Genomic DNA, 16,808 nt, shown 5'->3' with positions numbered 1-16,808 from the left:
CTGTGCAAAAAGGTTTCACGCGTACGGTATGAGGGCGCAGAGAACTGTGTCTGTTACGTGGAGGCAGCAGGGAGTCAGAGAGCAACTAGTCTACGCAGTGTGGTGGCTCGGTCACTACAGTTTCAATGCGTCACCGACCTCCGTTTAGTCACATCCTCGGGCGGAGAGAAGGGGAAAAGTAGACTCATGTAGTAAGAATGTTTCCTTAACTACTGATATGATCGGTGTTACACTGTACAGTACAGCGCTCTTTCAGCTCTGGTCTTGATGTGTCTACAAGCATTACTCACTGTGTGAACACAGGTGTATACGAGCAGAAAAGGAAATATTTGTGGATGGATATACTGTTCTTTCAGCACTTTGTGAGACTATCATTGGCCAACACTTCAGTTATATTGGAACATCGGAGATGGTGTTGCTAAACAGCGAGGTGTTTGTTTGCCTACAACGGAACAGCATAATAGCGAAATAAAAGTCCATACAGAATCATATCAAAAGCTATTCTCTTCCGTGAGAAACAAATACATAAATGCCATGTCTCTTTTCTCTGCCCTCCTCCTTTTTAGCCTACTATAAAAAGCTTCCCTCAGGTTCCTGAGAAATCCCCCCTGAAATAACACAACTAGACTCCCCACTGCGCAGACAGCAACAAATGCACATTTCCATTTTCTCCCAGATCTAAGACAACAGCCAGTCGATTAAATAAAAAAAGGTATCCAAAATGAGGAAGGGACAGTCATAGTCATTTAGATATGTCATATGTCTGTCTGAAACTTCAAAACACGGAGCTGTAGGCTAGAAATCCCCAGGGTGCCGTTTCTCCTCTTTCACTGAACATCGTCTGTCTGAAATGTCTCCAGAGGAGAAATAGCCGTAGGTGGCTGTATTCCTATCAAGGCCCATAGCCAGAAACTGGACTATGAAGCAGTGAGCTTTAGCCTAGATATTACGCTTCTTCAGGAGATGGGGTATCTCTATATAGCATTACTGCTAACCTACCATAATTCCAGTTTGCGCCATCTCCCAGACGCTTGTTCCGGTTTTCTAAACGTTATGTGCATGTGCTACACAAAAAACCCTGTCACTGATATTCACACTTCTACTCAATACAACACATGTAGCATTTAACTTCACACTGTATAATAAAATACTGCATAGAATGGCTGAGATGTGGAATGGGAGGAAGGTATAAACAGTGCATTCGGGAAGTATTCAGACCCCTTGACTTTTTCCACATTTTGTTACCTTACAGCCTTATCCTAAAATCGATTAAATAAAACATTCATCAAGCTACATACAAATAATCCATAATGATAAAGCGGAAAATGTATTAAAAATAAAAAACAGAAATTCTTTATTCACATAAGTATTCAGACCCTTTGCTATGAGACTGGAAATTGAGCTCAGGTGCATCCTGTTTCCATTGATTATCCTTCAAATGTTTCTACAACTTGATTGGAGTCCACCTGTGGTAAATTCAATTGGGCATACTTTGGAAAGGCACATACATGTCTATATAAGGTCCCACAGTTGACAGTGCATGTCAGAGCAAAAACCATGCCATGAGGTTGAAGGAATTGTCCATAGAGCTCTGAGACAGGATTGTGTCGAAGCACAGATCTGGGGAAGGGTACCAACAAATGTCTGCAGCATTGAAGGTCCCAAAGAACACAGTGGCCTCCATCATTCTTAAATGGAAGACGTTTGGAAACACCAAGCATGGTGATGGCAGCATTATGCTGTGGGGATGTTTTTCAGCGGCAGGGACTGGGAGACTAGTGAGGCTTGAGGGAAAGATGAACGGAGCAAAGTACAGAGAGATCCTTGATGAAAACCTGCTCCAGAGCACTCAGAACCTCAGATTGGGGCGAAGGTTCACCTTCCAACAGGACAATGACCCTAAGCACACAGCCAAGACAACACAGGACTCTCTGAATGTCCTTGAGTTGCCCAGCCAGAGCCCAGACTTGAACTCGATCGAACATCTCTGGAGAGACCGGAAAATAGCTGTGCAGTGACGCACCCCATCCAACCTGACAGATCTTGAGAGGATCTGCAGAGAATCATTTGAGAAACTCCCCAAATACAGGTGTGACAAGCTTGTACAGTAGCATCATACCCAAGAAGACAAGGCTGAAATCGCTGCCAATTTATGTAAATGTTACACATTTGCATACATTTCTAAAAACCTCATTTTGATTTGTCATTATGAGATATTGTGTGTTGATTGATGAGGGGGAAAAAAAACGTTCAGCCATTTTAGAATAAGGCTGTAATGTAAGAAAATGTCAAGTCAAGGGGTCTGAATATTTTCCGAATGCACTGTACATACGTCTTCTGCTATCAGAATATGAAGATCGCATTGAAAAGAATCGCTTTGTGGACTGATTGTGTTCAGATCTGGCTGACCACTGCGTGCGGATTCTCCTCAGTCTGGACACAATCAGGCTACCGAAAGAGCATACAGTGGGCGACGTCATCACTCCTCCCACAAGTCTCCAGAAAATGTATGTTTTGGGACAGAGAGACACCTTTTCAGTAGTGATGTACCGATATGACATTGTTGGCTGATACCGATATCTGATATTTCCTTGCCAAAAAACCCCGATACCGATACCCAATATTTAAATATTTTAGCGGCCTTTTAAGCATTCTAGTACAATTAAATAGTTAACACACACACACACACACACACACACACACACACACACACACACACACACACGCACGCACGCAGCGGTCTACAGCGCCGCATCTCATGGAAAGAAGCGTCACTATAGTCCCTGGTTCGAATCCAGGCTGTATCACATCTTGCCGTGATTGGGAGTCCCATAGGGCGGCGCACAATCGGCTCAGCATCGTCCGGGGTAGGCTGTCATTGTAAATAAGAATTTGTACTTAACTGACTTGCCTAGTTAAGGTTACACACACACACAGAAAAGTTATTTTGTTGGCATTTACGTATGTCCCCATTACCAGTAAAACATAATCAGAACCTATTTCCTTTCACTTACTTGCTGTGCTGTTTCGTTGTTCATTTGTTCAGTCATTTCATTCTCAACCAGGATTTCTATGGAACGCGTTTGGGCCTTTGCGTGTCAAAGACACTATTTAACACTATTTGATGTGTCAAATAAGCTTGTTGACCTATCAGGACCTGAATATGACTGCACATCACATAATAATTTAACGCATTCATACATTTTTTAAGTAGTTATTACACATTGATTATACTATCACTCGTATTACATATGTCACAACGATTCATCAATACGTATGCTATGATGCTGGTAAAGTTGTTTCGCGCACCTACAGTGCTGGTCATAAAAAAGCTAGCTAGCTCATGGATGCAAACAATGTTCTTCTCCAAAAACATAGCAAAACGATATCTGTTTAAGTAGCTATATAGTTAGCTAGCTAACTATATATAGCTAGGTGTCATCATCTAAAATATCCCTAATTTATAAGACAGTTCTTATTTGATTAATGGTGGTCAGACCCATCTATGTGAAGCTAGACACAATAAGGATTAGCCACAATAGTGGACTTTGCGGTTAGCCTTCAAAATAAAAGTATGGCATAATTCTACTATTTGTATTCATTTGCATTACTGTCAATGACATACTTTAATTTTGAAGGCAAACCGCAAATTCCACTATTGCGCGTAATCCTTATTGTGGCTAGCTTCACAACACATAACCCGGTCCGGTCAAGCCTCACTAGCCAGATGAAACTAGCTAACTGCTTATAACGTTAGCTTTGGGCAACAGGGTTAAGTAGCTGACTAGCTATTTATTTTGATGTACTGAAGTTAAATTTCAATTTCAATAGGTGAACAACTTGATAAGTGGCAACCTAGCTAATACTTACTCACAAGGATTCCTAAATCATGGCTAAGAATAATGAACATGACTGCAGTTTCCACTGGTCATTGTTTGCAGGCTGGTTGTATTGGTGATAGCTAGGTACCAAGCTAAAGCTAGCTACCCCAGAAGTTGCGGTCGAAAAAACACTTTATTACCAACGCGGTATTGTAAACACATAGCTCATGGCTGGTGTTTGCTGACTTTTTTGTACAGCTTTGACAGTGCTCCTGTATCTTTTTTGAAACGCAAAGACCCAAACGGCATTCCATAGTATGTATGTCATGAAGCTAATAGCAGTGACGCTATTACTGTATAACTCCGGTAGGGCAACATCTGAAAAATAGCGCACTTCGTAGTGTTAACCGGTGCTCGACCAGTCAGCGAAAGCCAACATCACCCACGACAGAGAACGGTTGATTGTCAAGGGCAATAAATTCCATTATCTTGGCTTTAATGGATTTCACCTTTGAGTTGTCTCGCTGAAATGTTCTTACTCTTTCAAATGACTGCTCGACTTGTTGACTGCTCGATCCACACAGCAGACATTGTGGGCTAGTTTAGGAATGTTGTGTTGCACGTATAGTGCAAAATTTTACGTGGCGTCATTACGTCATGTACCTTCGTTATATAGGTATACACGTCAGCTTTGACATCGGTTTTGCACATCGGGCGTTAAACTAGACATCGGCCAATACTGATTGTCATTTTTAGTGAATATCGGCAATTCCGATATGTTCACCGATATATCGTGCATCCCTACTTTTCATTATAAGGTTGGAGGAAATACATTCCCAGCGTGTGAGAAATGTGTTTTCTGGACTTATGCTAACCCGTTTGCAATCCCTTTAGCGTTGCTTGCTAGCTAGCTACAGAGATTAGCTGGCTAGTTAGCTACTGCCATCAGATGTTGTTTTGTTATTAGCATATTTAGCCAATTACACCATTTGTAGAATGCATACTGGCATTTGAATATACCACGGGAAAAGGGAATCCGGACACGCTGTAGACACAGTAGACATTTAGGTGTAGCGTTCGGAATTCCATGATCAGAACTCTATGGTCAGAATACTAAAGCTGCATGAAGTGTCAAGTCTAGACACAGCCTTACAAACACAGACAACACTATTGTGACGGCAGAGCAAATAAGGAACCAGCTTCTGAGATCATCTGGGCCACAGAGACTCAATGGCTTGTTTCTTTTCGTGCTCAGGCACGGGTTGGCCCCCTGTTATTGAAACTAGGTCCTGGTGCAGAAAATGAGACGGATACATGTTCATGAGAAGAAATAAAATATATTGTGGTTATATGATATGACCTTCAATTTAAAAAGAAAGAGCAGTATACTAACTCCATAATGTAGACTTATTATAAGCTCCTCCTGAGTGCCCACTTTGGCGAGAGTTTAAAACTCACTTTGGTGGCAGCAACTTTTCTCTCGCAGATGCAGGAATACTGCCATTATTTTTAGCGTGCTAACCTTTGCCCCATTTTCTGGGCTATTCGCGGCATTTGGTACGGATGTCCCATTCTCTAAATAGGAGGGCATTCCATTGTGTGGAGACATACAACCTGAGATGTACACAGTTGGCTGGCTCTCCGTGTGATGATGTAGCAACATGCAGACTCTCCAGAGGAGGACCAGAAGGCATGGCGATTGGCAGACGCCAGACAGCCATCTTGCTTTGCGTCAAAGGGATAGAGTTTGTGGGGGGCTTTCACCCTGCTGCAAGTGGAGAGAATTATGCAGTTTCTGATGAAATAAGATGACATTCCCTGTAATAACTCCATGTACAGAGAGCACATGAACAGGAAACTAGTGTCAAATAAGAAAAAAATTAGGACAGCCTAAAGATGAATGACTCCAGACAGAGATTCTAGATTACCACCTAGGCAGCATGCTAAAGAATGCAACCACAGAACAGACGGAAAAAGAGAAAAACTTTGGGAATGAGAACACCTGCTAGATGAAATCTGGGGTGATAAATGTCCTCGGTTCGATACCTCAATGAATTTATGTATGTTCTATTATGAGGGGGTGTGGATGAGAGTTATTGAGAGAGACCGGGAGCTCTTCTCAATGTGCTGTGTAGCCAGCCAAGCAGAGCACATTGCGAACAAACCATCTGTAGAGATAAGTAAAGAAGTGATTACAAAAAGCCGCCTCAATTTCTGACAGTCTGACGCTTGGCTGCCTTCATATACCCAGAATTGATTTAAATAAAGAGGCTATGAATATTTTAAAGTAGAACCACCTTAACCTAAGCCATTTCGATCGTCTGTCTGTCTGTCTGTCTGTCTGTCTGTCTGTCTGTCTGTCTGTCTGTCTGTCTGTCTGTCTGTCTGTCTGTCTGTCTGTCTGTCTGTAGGGGGGACAGAGGTAGAACGTCATTATCGATAGTGAGATTACGGCCTATAGTCACAATGTCTGCAATTACCCGTCTCCCTTAAGCTCTAATGAATCAATGACATTGGCTGAATCCTTTCTATCCGCTTTGCTTTGTTCATCGAAGTGGGCTTTGCAGCGTAACCCACCCTTGTCTGGGGGGCTTTGCAGCGTAACCCACCCTTGTCAAACCCAGCTTGCGTACAGTACTCTGACCAATGCCCCTGGCTAATTCTCTCTGCAAACAAGCCGGAGTCTGTTGTTGGATCCAAGGGTGAGATTGTGAGCATAAACACAATCTCCGTACAAATATGCTGAATTTCCCTCATGATTGAGGTCTAAAGATTTTCGTAATGTGCCACCCACAGCAAATAAAACCCTTGAAGTCAGCGCTGTTTTTTGTGTGTACGTGAAACATGTGCAGTGCCAATACTCAAGGTGACAAACCACACACATTTAGCTCCTTTTTGAAAAACAATAACACGTGAGCGCGCCGCATGACCCGGATGCCGCTGGTAACCTGGTTAAGAGAGGCGTCTGTATTTGGTCAATTATGCATCGCATTAAAGCGATGACTGCTTTGAAGGTTGACAACAGGGTGCCATTTGAGAAGGCGAGTGATGGCAGGTTGTGAAATGCTGCCTCGCGGCCTTTCCCAGAAACGGCGCTGAACTCCTTTCACCCCGCGCCATTACAAACATACCTTGATGACAAAGCAGGTTATTGATGTGCACCTGAAGGTGAAAGCGGGCGTCGTTCTGTGGAACACTGCGCTCTCGGCTTTCAGCCGTCCGGCAGGGCCACTAAATCACTGTCTGTAGGACTGACAGGAGCAGGCTGACACACGTGAGACTGTCTGCTGCTTACCCTGTTAAAACAGTGGACCTTGCCGAACGCAGGCCTGTCCATCCATCTAGCCTGTCCCATCAGGTTCAAGTCCAAACAGTCTCAAGGGAAAAATACCCTGTCCATAAAAGCACTAAAAGGTGCTCGAGGAGTATGGACATGAAAGAGTATGCAGAAAATATATAGGGACATGGCATTGACACAAAGGGCAAATGCTGTGGTTCAAAATGGTAGGGTAGCAAAAGGCCTGCAGTGTTCTAGTGAAAGAACACAAACTCAAGCACATGACCAGTGATTTACAGTAAACTAATCTATACCGAACAAAAATAAACACTTTACTAACTTACAGTTCATATGAGGAAATCAGTCAATTGAAATAAATTCACTAGGCCCACATTTATGGATTTCAGATGACTGGGAATACAGATGTGCATCTGCTGGTCACTAATACATTAAAAATAAATAAAAAAGTAGGGGCATGGATCATAAATCCCGTCATTATCTGGTGTGACCACCATTTGCGTCTTGCAGAGCCACACATCTCCTTCACATAGAGTTGATCAGGCTGTTGATTGTGGCCTGTGGAATGTTGTCCCGCTCCTTTCAATGGCAGTGCGAAGTTGCTGGATATTGGCGGGTACCGGAACACGTCGATCCAGAGCATCCCAAACATGCTCAATGGGTGTTATGTCTGGTGAGTATGCAGGCCATGGAAAAACCGGGACATTTTCAGCTTCCAGGAATTGTGTACAGATCCTTGCGACATGGGGCTGTGCATTATCATGCTGAAACATGAGGTGATGGTGGCGGATGAATGGGCCTAAGGATCTCGTCACTGTATCTCTGTGCATTCAAATTGCCTTCGATAAAATGCATGTGTTTGTTGTCCATAGCTTATGCCTGCCCATACCATAACCCCACCGCCACCATAGGACACTCTGTTCACAACGTTGACATCAGAAAACCGCTCTCCCACACCATGCCATACACATGGTCTGGGGCTGTGAGGCCTGTTGGATGTTCTGCCTGATTCTCTAAAACGACATTGGAGGCAGCTTATGGTAGAGAATTGAACATTAAACTCTCTGGCAACAGCTCTGGTGGATATTCCTGCAGTCAGCATGCCAATTGCAAGCTCACTCAAAACTTGAGACATCTGTAGCATTGTGTAGTGTGACAAAACTGCACATTTTAGAGTGGCCTTTTGTCCCCAGCACAAGGTGCACCTGTGTAATGATCATGTTATTTAATCAGCTTCTTGATATACCACACCCGTCAGGTGGATGGATTATCTTGGCAGAGAAATGCTCACTAACAGGGATGTAAACAAATCAGTGCACAAAAGTTGAGAGAAATAAGCTTTTTGTGCGAATGGAACATTTCTGGAATCTTTTATTTCAGCTCATGAAATATGGGACCAACACTTTACATGTTGCGTTCAGAGTATGTAGAATATTGTTATGCTCAGCATCTCTACATTGCAGTGTCACAAAACACCAGCCTTTTGGGGGTTTAGTGGAACTACCGTCTTTTTATGCAAAGTTATTTAAGAACTCTTTCAAGTCCCTGGTGCATGCTGCCAGGTGCAGCTTGTATGTCAGGGGCGGAAACAATATCCATAGCTCATTTGCAAAGCCAACACTGCAATCGTCTGGCAATCGCTGCGTCCAAACAGAACAGCCACAGTTTCCATGCGCTGTAATAACAGCACAAACAATTACAGGGCAGTCTAGCTACGCTGTATGACGCTTTAAGACCTCAACCCTGGGAGGAAACCGCACAGGTTTACACTTCACAAGCAAACTGGATCTCTTCCCCTTAAACTAATTCCCTCTTCACTCGCCCTGCCCAAAATTGCTCCCGCGGTTACAGTCCTTAGCGTTGGAAAACAAAAATACCATCTGTTTTTTCTTCTAAATTCCCCCCACTCCGAAAGGACTTCCGCACTTAAATACCACGAGTCAGATTAGGCAAGGAGTTAACAACCCCCCTCCAATACAGGCGATTAGAGACAATAGGTCAATATTTGGCAGCTCTGCCTTGATTAAAAAAAAAGTCAGTCAAAGCTCTGCTCCATGGGCTGGTGTCGGCGCACAAACCCAATAAGCCATATGACAGCCTTAGAGATGGAGTCCAAGCCAGAGTAGTCTCACAGTGACTGGAGCCCACCGTGTGTCATCCGTACCCCACCAACCCCCCTCCCTGTGCAGTGTGTGACAGTCATGTGAAAAAGGCCATGCGCATTCCTTCATGCATGAGCCAGTAATTGCTGTAAGGATTCTGACGGCAGCAGCCCTCTTGAAAGGAATGGAATCAAGTGCATTTAATCTGCTTGAACCCGTCGATGAGACCTGGCATTGTTCTTCAACACAATAACAGATTACTACTGCGGTTGTTGTTCCTTTTGATGAACACGACTCACTGACATGGCTGGATAGAGATAACAGCGCTCACTTGGAGCATGTGAATATATAATACGGTGACTAGTAGCAGCTGATCATGTTTCTTAGAGGCGGTTTTAGACTGATTTCATGCCAGTGGAAATGCCACTGAATGTACTCAGAGTTGAGAGGACTTCTGAAGGGTGATCTGATGAATAATCCAGATAGGTGCACCAGACATTGGACTATCCTAGCCCTCTGGTTTAGATAGATTTCTCCTGTAAATAAAAACAGAATCTTGTACTACTAGGGCTGGTTTTGACCCGTGATCCAATAAGCCTCCAAAGCCATGTGATGACACCAAAGGACGTTATGTACCGACTGCCTCCAACCCCCCTCAGTTTCCCCCCCATTGGGCACTAAACCTTTTATCACATCCAGGCAGTAAGGCAGACCTCTCCCCACTACTCCTATGAGCACAACAATGTGTACCAGAGCTTGGGATCAGAGGTCTTTTCCTGGTTTTCCCTCTGCTAGCCTTTCGCATATTAGCTCACATGGTTCAAATCAACACCACTACTAGAGCCGCTCACTGGACCAATACAATAATAGCGTACAGGGTGGAGTCCACAGCTCAGTCAGGGCTTTTGCTGCCTGTGTTGTGTTCCCGAGGAGCTGTATTGCTTTAACCCTAGTAGAGATGTAACCTCCCAAACAAGACCAGCAGCATGTGAGGAGTTTCTGTCTCTGATTGGTGTTGTTGTCAATACTTTTCTCAATGTCTAATCCCCATCTCTGTCCAAACCTTATGACTTTATGTAAACACAGAATCAGGTCAGGCTGGACGGATATTCATATGACAAACCCTGGGGCCTGGGTGCATTTGTCAATACCCTGATGAGAAATACACACGTTCTCATTTACATAGCCCAGATTTACTGAGGAAATGATCCGTTCTCAGGATATGAGAGGCTGTTATGGTCACTCAGCAGTAATCAACAAGCAGACCACTTCTACCATAAATCCCAGTGTTGCTTTGTCACTAGTGGCACAGCAGGTTACCCCCAGCGGAGGTAGAGAATGGAATGACCCTTCAAATGATACTTTGTTGCCACAATAAAATGATCTCCATTGCTCCAGATGAAATCTCTAGCCAATTCTGTGAGTGCAGCAGGGGGGACCATTTTCCTCCACCTGTACACCGGTTTTAGAATAAATAATAACTTCTGATGACATTTGGTCATTGAAGCACTTTTTTTAAATTGAGTTACATGCTATATATGCTAGATGTTCAGCAATATGCCACTATCCCCATTTGACATATGGGGATAGCCACAACTGTCAGTAAGAGTGTCCATGATTGAGTCTATGAATCTCTCCCTTTAAAGACTCAGTTATGGACACTCTTACTGACAGTTGTGGCTGCTTTGCGTGATGCATTGTTGTCTCTACTTTCTTGCCCTTTGTGCTGTTGTCTGTGCCCAATAATGTTTGTACCCTGTTTTGTGCTGTTACCATGTTGTGCTGCTGCCATGTTGTGTTTCTACCATGTTGTTGTCATGTGTTGCTACCATGCTGTGTTGTCATGTGTTGCTGCCATGCTGTTGTTGTCATCTTCGGTCTCTTTATGTGGTGTTGTCTCTTGTCGCAATGTGTGTTTTGTCCGATATTTTTTATTTATTTATTATTTTAAATCCCAGCCTCCATCCCCGCTGGGGGCCTTGTGTCTTTTAGTAGGCCCTCATTGTAAATAACAATTTGTTCTTAACTGACTTGCCTGGTTAAATAAAGGTTAAATAAAAACAAATAGAGCAAATTCCAAAAACAAAATAATAGTGGTGTATTAATACACAAAAAAAAAATACCCATCAATAATTATATAATGACTACAGATCTGCATAATCTTCAAATTAATATTTATCCTCAATGGAAAAATATTTCATAATTTTTAGTGTATCTAGAATAGCTTATTGCAGTTCTATTTTTTTTAATTTATTTAACCTTTATTTAACTAGGCAAATCAGTTAAGAACTAATTCTGATTTACAATGACAGTGGGTTAACTGCCTTGTTCAGTCGCAGAACGACAGATTTTTACCTTGTAAGCTCAGGGATTCAATCTCACAACCATTCAGTTACTGGCCCAACGCTCTAACCACTAGGCTACCTGCCGCCCAATAACGCCAGCAGGAAAGTTTCATATGATTACCTTTGGTATGTCTGCTTAAAACCTCGTGGTTATTAATCAAAATCCAATGGCTTGGATAACATTGCCTGCTTTATAGGCTACTGTAGGCTATATGCGATAGAGACACCTTTACATTATTGCAAAAAGCTGAACGTGGGTTATAGAAGGCAGGGATCCAAACGTGGGTCAATTAAATGCAAGGTTATGATGTAAGTAATACAGTAATGACCATTTAATAGGCTACATGGGATATAAACGAGTGATTATTAACCCGATTAAAAGGAATTTAATAGGCCTAATAGTATGCTATATGTGAAATGAAATGTCACCCGTTACAAATGAAAGCGCAATAATTCACTACACTTCAGAGAAGAATTGTTTATCTCAGAAAAACAGTGGCGTAGTTGAGCGTAAAAGTGGTCCGCGTGAACTTCGCCAGTCAGTGAAATGAAATGAACGAGGCAGTGAAAATGCCACCTACAGTGATTCGAGCCGTGCCAGTGTTGGTTTCTGATGGACGTGCTGTAGTGGTGGGGCGCTCCGGGCACAAGTCCTTTCTCCGGGATCAAACATCCTCTGCTCTGGTTGTAGTAATCCATCATTAAAAACGGGTTCGGGCTGGGATTCAGTCCCACGACGTCCACACTCTCATACATCATACGCAGAGAGAAAGCGGGAGGATTATTGTCCGGAGAGAGAGAAGAAAAAAAACTACGATTTGGGCACACGAAAATAGGAGCAGCAGACTTGTGGTTTTCAGTTTGCCACCAGTAGACTGTGCAAAAGGGTAAAAACGGCAATAAATTCAAAATAAAGGGAATAAATCCGTTCGTAGACACGACACTTGAGGTTTCGGGTCCACTAGCTGTTTAGAGTCAATCCGCTACAAAGCTAAAATAATTGTATGGAATATTGACCCACACTCAATTTGAACACATCGTTCAAAAGAATGGTCAACGTCATGTCAAAAGTGAGGTTTGGAATGCGCCGAAGGATTCGTTTAATCGAAAAGCCGACCGGAATAACTTCATCGGATCAGTTCAATGGCCTTGCTCAAATAGTAAACTGGATCGAAATCTAGATCGAAATCTAGATAATATACCCTACAAACTCCAATAATACCTGAAATCACGCCAAGGGGTCCGAGTCTATTTCAATAACACTGCACCCACATCAGAATAGGCAAAAGAGATCAGTTGCTGATCAATCAGAATTTAATTCCGTATTTAGTTCCCAACTCGTCCTCTGGGATAAGTAAGATAGTCCACACAAATCAAGAGCGCAAACGGGACAATCAGCCTGCTGTCTGTCCGCCTATCCACTTATTTTGTCTACCGCGCAACACCAATGCACGACTACTTACTCGATTTGCTACATATCTTGCCCTTCTTGTATTTAAACGTCCTGATTCGCACAACACATTCGGTTGTTCTTGTTTTGTATTTAGAGGGGAGCCGAATTGCGTAGCTATCATGTTCTGCAGAATGTGACAAGGCACAGCAGCTGGGCCATGGCTCCACCTACCACCCGCTTCTTCTTTAACCCTTCCCAGACATCCCCAAACAGAGCGACCAAACAGTGCGGGACGAACACGAGCCCGCTGGCGCCTCCGCCTGCCCCTCTCCATTATACAAGTGCGTATAGGATGACATCATTAAGTTGACTAAACTCCTCAATGAACCTTATGTGTTTTCAGCGAGCCAATCAACATCATTGATTATTTCATGAGCCTGTAACTATTTCCCTAAAAGTTGTCTACCCTCACTCGTCACTTGGGCTCGTCCTTCAAACGAATTCTCGTCGTTCGCTACCCTCCGGTTTTTCTCTCCTCTCAGTCACCGTCTGCTAATTTGCCTAACGCTACTCGGCTGAACTTTTCTTGAACTCAAGGAAGCAGGGAGCCTCACCTCCAAATGACCCACATGCTGACTCGGATTTGCCTCTGCGTTTCTCACCTGACATCATTCAAGGTTTCCCCACCTTGTACACCCGATATTACACAATCACACTCCCTAAAGTGCCGCTCAATGAACAAGCGCAGATTACTTCTGCTTTCTGCTCAGAGGCACTGTAACCAATAACGGGCACTTTTTACAACCACAATAAAATATATAAAGTTGTTTCCAAGTTTGTAATAGTTGAATGAAGTTTGCTACATCAAGCTGGTGTGGGTGCAACATTGTTGCCACTTCCTTAAAGGAATACACAACACTAGTTTGTATTCCATTGTTATAACCATGTTGAAACAACTCTATCCATTTCCATCCAAACAATAGATAATACAAACTTTATAACTATGATGACCAATTGACTAATAGGAAGAATTCAGAATAAGTTGGAAATGCAAAAAAAGGACCGTCTTCTGTAACCTCTTCAGACATCTATCCAACATATTAGCCCATCACATGATACATTTCTGAAATCCTCAGCATGTTTCCTAATCACACAAAAAAACTAAACATTCACAGGAGCCATGACACACCCATTTACATACATCGAGTCAAAACCATATTTTCAGTTCGCATTTGCTAGACTGGGACAGCATGTTCGATAAACTGGGACACCAATACTATAATAACATTTTTACCCCAATGATAATTGACTTCAATTTTGTGTGATTAGGAAACATCTGAGGATTTCAGGAATGCACAGCATCATGTGTTGGTTGGGCTAGAATGTTGGACAGATGTCTAAACAGGTTACAGAAGATGGAAATGCAACACGTGTCCCATTTTGTCTGAATTCACTCAAATAACAGTCCTAATAAAAGCACTACAAGAAACAAATGATCAGGATAAAGTATTGCAAGAACCAGAGCCCTGACTAAAGTGTACTGTACAAACGGGATGCATTTCCTCCATTGGAAAAGCCTATAAGGCTGTCCCACTTTAGCTACTCCAAGTTGTCCTACTTTAGCTAGATATGGCTGGTAAAGCAGGACAAAAGACAATTACAAAATTGAAACATAATATAGCCTTTATTTTTATATTTTGATGCACCAGTACATAGTTTGCTATTTACATCACAGTTTGGCACAGTGCATTATTTATGCAGTTTTATAACCCTAACATCAAAACAGAAAAAAAAGCTGTCACTGATCTTACTGTGTGCTTCGCTTCCTGTTTGAAGCTTGTTCTGCCCCCCTCTGATGCCACACCAATGAAGTGACATGATTTTGATCATGTGGTTTTTCTCTGAAAGAGTTTAGTAACAATAGTTTTGAATTTCTCATCAAACCAAGAAATAAGCACGTCAGGATTAAGCTGTCCCAGTTTATATAATGTCCTGCTCTTTCCGAATTCCCACTACATGTTGTTTCAGGCCTGATACCTTTGTATATTACAGTACAGGGTTTAGCCAGTTCCCCATCCAGGGCTCATTATTGGTAATAATGATGCGCGGGTTGACTCATAACCCGCAGTCCCCACGGTTATATCTGCGGAGTGGAAGGGTTTAGGGTCACAAAATGTGTGGATGAAGGGTGGTTGGGGTGGCGGGTGGGTTAAATAAAAAGAAAACAATGCATAAAAAAATCCATAAATGTATAATTCTTGTGCAATTCATATAAAAAAGGCAACATTGAGGTTTTTCTTTGATTATTATTAACTGCTGTTAGTGCATAAGCCTATGTTTTAGGGCCTAACTGCAGATGGCTTAAATGCAGATGGCTTAAATGGAATAGTAACTGAAATCAGGAAACTGACTAGGTCTATAATATCTCACATAGCCTAATATAATATCAACTCCTGCAGAATTAAGCATTTCTTGCAGTAATACGTTACACCAAATGTACATTTTGACTCAGGAACAGGAGTGGAGAAATAAGATGCTGAAAGAAATCGATCCTAAGAGAATGAATGAGTGGTTAGGGACCGTCTGTAAAGGTCGTATCTTTATTAGCATCATAAAAGCTGATAGTATTTAAGCCACATAAAAATATGCATCCAAGCCGAAACTGAAATCTTATAAGAAACATGTTGGGTTGTTTTCACATCTTTCAATTCCCTTAAAACCAGTCAAACTGATGTCATTTGGAAATTTAGCATGGAAAATCTTTACATTTATTGTTTTGTTATTGCATTAACTCCCCGGTCCATAAATGTCTTTGCTGCGAGAGAGAAGCCGAGATGAAAGAGAAATCTTTACAGATGAAGCTAGATTACTGGATTGAAACATTCATTATATTGATGTATGACATTTTATGGTGAGCAACGGTTTATTTCGTTTTCTAGGGCAATAAGTAATGACAGAAGAGAAGCTGCATGTAGGCCTATTTAATTACAGACAAGTTGAATAACAAATAGCCGAACAAAATGTTGGAAATTATAAGCAGAAACATAGTCCAATCTAACCAGCCTTTAAAAATAAATCCCGCACCCCCTGTCCAAAAATCCTTATGCCATCTGACTGTACAGCGCATTGTCTATATTTGCAGGTTACGGTCGGGTGTGGGCCTCGGATTTTCACTTTATCACAGTTGGGCCGTTGCGGATGGGTTATTATCAATTGTGGGCAGGTGAACAAACAGCTGACCCACTCATCACTAATTGGTACATCCCAGCGTCTGGCCTACACCTGAACCCAATGACAGTATATATATGAATGGACAATGACATTGATCACGTGACACCACTCATTTCCATGTCAAATCAAATGTATTGTTCGCGTACATAATTTATCAGATGTGAAGCCAAGGAAGTCTGTTAAGATGGCGTCTCATGTGGGAGATTTATGAAGACATAACATGCTCAGTTTGAGCTGCTCCAGGAAGTGCTGTTGCAGGTTAGCTCAGTGCTGACCCCTCTTATTCAGTATCTCAAGTTGATGGCCGAACAGGGTACTGCAGGCTGCCATTATCAACTAAATTATCATAACTTCTTCTGTGTGCAATTTTAAAATAATCAGTTCAAGGACATACATCTGGTGTAACAGAAGCCATTTGTTAGTTTTTTCGCAAAGATTGCCATCTTCCCATTCGCTATAAATGGGGATCCTGTTTTCTGCAAACAATGCCTGCAGTACCACGGTCAGCCTTGAACTTCGTGGCTTCAATGAGAGGGGCAGTCGGTCTCCCCTGCCTGAACCACAGGGCCATGACTGGGCCTGACTGAAAAGGTGTTAGAGGGATTATTGGCATTATCCACA

At 42.5% G+C, this 16,808-nt stretch overlaps 1 protein-coding gene across 7 annotated transcripts in view; it reads right to left on the bottom strand.

Moving 5' to 3' along the window:
- Window positions 1-16,808, bottom strand: part of LOC115200948 (retinoic acid receptor alpha) — a 247,074-nt gene that overhangs the window by 43,271 nt on the left and 186,995 nt on the right. The window contains exon 1 of one of the 7 annotated variants that reach the window (XM_029764090.1): window positions 12,145-13,200. The exons of 3 other annotated variants lie outside the window; for them this stretch is intronic. In XM_029764090.1, coding sequence (XP_029619950.1) covers window positions 12,145-12,322 — 178 coding nt within the window. In that variant the 5' untranslated portion in view covers window positions 12,323-13,200. Of the gene's footprint in view, window positions 1-5,446; window positions 5,680-12,144; window positions 13,201-16,808 lie in introns of those variants that run through there. 3 more of the 7 variants (XM_029764094.1, XM_029764088.1, XM_029764093.1) reach the window with 3 other exon arrangements.

This window comes from Salmo trutta, chromosome 10, assembly GCF_901001165.1.
Source record: "Salmo trutta chromosome 10, fSalTru1.1, whole genome shotgun sequence".
Taxonomy (NCBI): domain Eukaryota; kingdom Metazoa; phylum Chordata; class Actinopteri; order Salmoniformes; family Salmonidae; genus Salmo; species Salmo trutta.
This window is presented reverse-complemented; position numbering and strand designations above follow the sequence as displayed.